At 30.0% G+C, this 2,842-nt stretch overlaps 1 protein-coding gene across 1 annotated transcript in view; it reads left to right on the top strand.

Annotated features, from left to right (window-relative positions):
- Positions 1-2,842, top strand: part of LOC125582269 (protein STRICTOSIDINE SYNTHASE-LIKE 12) — a 3,067-nt gene extending 225 nt beyond the window's left edge. The window contains exons 2-4 of the mRNA XM_048748872.1: positions 5-18; positions 689-958; positions 2,125-2,842. Of these exons, the coding sequence (XP_048604829.1) occupies positions 5-18; positions 689-958; positions 2,125-2,602 (762 nt within the window). The 3' untranslated portion in view covers positions 2,603-2,842. The remainder of the gene's footprint in view (positions 1-4; positions 19-688; positions 959-2,124) is intronic.

Below are 2,842 nucleotides of genomic sequence, written 5' to 3'. Positions count from 1 at the left end.
TCAGATCACAGAATCATCGTAAGTTTTTTCTTTTGATCTCAAATATCATATTTTCATAGTAATTTAATCACAATATATGCTTCTTCTGGGTTTGGTTGAAATTAGAATCTAAGGTCATTAACATATCACCCATTTCTTTGTGATTAATATCTAGTGAATCGTTATCATTTCCTTATTTTACTGCAAATTTTGGAAACCACTTTGGTATTACGAGTGATTAGAGGTGTTAATTCATTACTTTAATTTTTTTCAAAAAGATGATCATAATTGGATTTGAATCCCTTGTTTTGGAATATTTGGTTTAGATCATGATCAAGTATACGTAGAAAACGTAGACTTCACTAAATGATGACAATTTCACATGCATATAATAGTCTTGCTACATGTGTTGCGTATTTCACAAAAATGGGGGTAAACTGTAAAGAAACAATGTTTATTTATTTTATCCACCGGTAAAATTTGATGAACGATTAAGAACTTAACATCTAGGGGATGAGTGGACGAGATGCAACCATAAAGTTCCTCTCCCTCGTGCTTATCGACGACCGGCGCACATGCCTTTTCCTGAAACAAGTCAAAACCAAAAGTCTAAACATACACACCAAACAAAACTAGAGATATGTTACGTAGTACTAACGTAATTTATATTTTTAATTTCTTTGTTTTCGATTGTTATTTACTTATTCAGGAACTCTTCATGGTGCGATGGTGTAGTTGGGACGGCTTTAGCCGGAAGATGCGGTCGACCGGCGGGGATAGCCTTCAATGAAAAAACAGGTGAGCTCTACGTCGCCGATGCACCGTTGGGTCTTCACGTTGTGTCTCCCGCCGGTGGCTTGGCCGTAAAAATCGCCGACAGTGTTGATGGAAAGCCCTTTAAATTTCTCGACGGTCTTGACGTTGATCCAACTACTGGTGTCGTCTACTTCACTTCCTTCAGCTCACGCTATACCCCAATGTATTTTTCTTCTCTCTTCAGCTCACGCTATACCCCAATGTATTTTTCTTCCTCCTAATTATATTTACAAAAAGTGTCTATGGCAAATAGATTTTTTAACATAATTTTAAGGTAACAAATGATATATCTTTGACTTTATGACATGTTTAGTAATTTCAAAGAAAAAAAATAGAATAAGGATTAATTCCAAAATATTTTTATGAAACTTTTTTACAAATGGTGTTTTTGAAAATTAATAGTTTTAATAATTAAGATTTAATCACAATTTGTGTATCTTCCATCATTTTCGTTTAATTTTATATGATTAAAATAAATTAAACAATCAAATTAATTATAAAAATAAAATATAGATTTTTTTCATATATGTTATATTTTGGTTTTTTTAGAAAGACTATAAATTACTAAAACTGTTAAAAGTCTTATGCTAAAATTTTTATGATCAATGGTTTAATATTTTTATTATAACAAGATACACATAATCTTAAAATCTTATGAGTTAAAAGTCTTATTTAATATACATTTGAAATAATATATATATATATATATATATAAATACATAAATATTTTAATTTCAAAATTTGTAATAAATTTTCAAGAACATTTATAAATTTGAAACTTATTAAATGTCTCACATTAAAATTTTTGTTATCAATGATTTAAAAAATTTGTTCTAAAAAGATATGGTTGATCATAAAACTATACAATTATAAAGTCTCGTTTAATAGATAACCATATTAAAATATAATATATATATATATATATATATATATATTTGTTAATATCATTTAAATTTAATTATATGCAAACCAGACAAATTTGATTGTTTATATTTATTTATGATAAATGATGGTAAATAAACAAAAATAATTTATTTGATTTATGTGTTTGCACCAATATATATATTTATTATTTGTTATTAAAAAGCGTAAAATAAGTAATAATATATAAAGTAATCAATGTTCATACCGGGGGAAAAGTGCGGATAAGTGGTTATTATTCGGCATTGTATATATTTGTTTACTATTATTAAAATTCAAAAAAATGTATAGTAGAATACTTAATGTTTATAATCACCAATATAATTATTTTAGTAAATTCATCCGGCGCGGATTATCACCTAGCCATTTGTTATATAACATACTTATTTTTTCTGGTTATGTATGTAGTCAAGTGTTGATTGCATTGGGATTAAAGGACGCGACCGGAAAACTCTTCAAGTACGATCCATCAACAAAGGTCGTGACCGTATTAATGGAAGGTTTAAGTGGCTCAGCTGGTTGTGCCGTGAGCTCGGATGGTTCGTTCGTGCTTCTCAGTCAGTTCACAAAGAGTAACATCAAGAGGTATTGGATCAAGGGACCTAAAGCTGGTTCATCTGAAGACTTCACAAACTCGGTCTCAAACCCTGACAATATCAAGAGGATTGGTTCTACAGGAAACTTTTGGATCGCTTCGGTTGTGAACAAGATCGTTGTGCCGACAAACCCATCAGCGGTCAAAGTGAACTCCAATGGTGAAGTGCTTCAAACAATTCCTCTAAAAGATCAATTTGGGGACACTTTGCTTAGCGAAGTTAACGAATTCGATGGTAGTTTATACATCGGGACTCTCACTGGCCCTTTTGCTGGAGTTCTTAAGCTTTAAATTTGTTTAAAAGTATGGTTAGATCTCTGATTTGAAGGCCGCCGGTGTTTACCATATATGAAGTGAAGTTTTTTTTTTATTGAATGTCAAAGGTCACAACCATATATCATGGTCTGTTTGTCTTTATAGTATTAAAAATAAAATGTTTTTAATTCTTTTAACCAAATAGTATTATTTTGTAAATAAAATTAAGAACAAATTAGATCGGTCATGTTTTACTGAATTATTATAGTTTGCAAA

This window comes from Brassica napus, chromosome C2 (genome assembly GCF_020379485.1).
Source record: "Brassica napus cultivar Da-Ae chromosome C2, Da-Ae, whole genome shotgun sequence".
Taxonomy (NCBI): domain Eukaryota; kingdom Viridiplantae; phylum Streptophyta; class Magnoliopsida; order Brassicales; family Brassicaceae; genus Brassica; species Brassica napus.
This window is presented reverse-complemented; position numbering and strand designations above follow the sequence as displayed.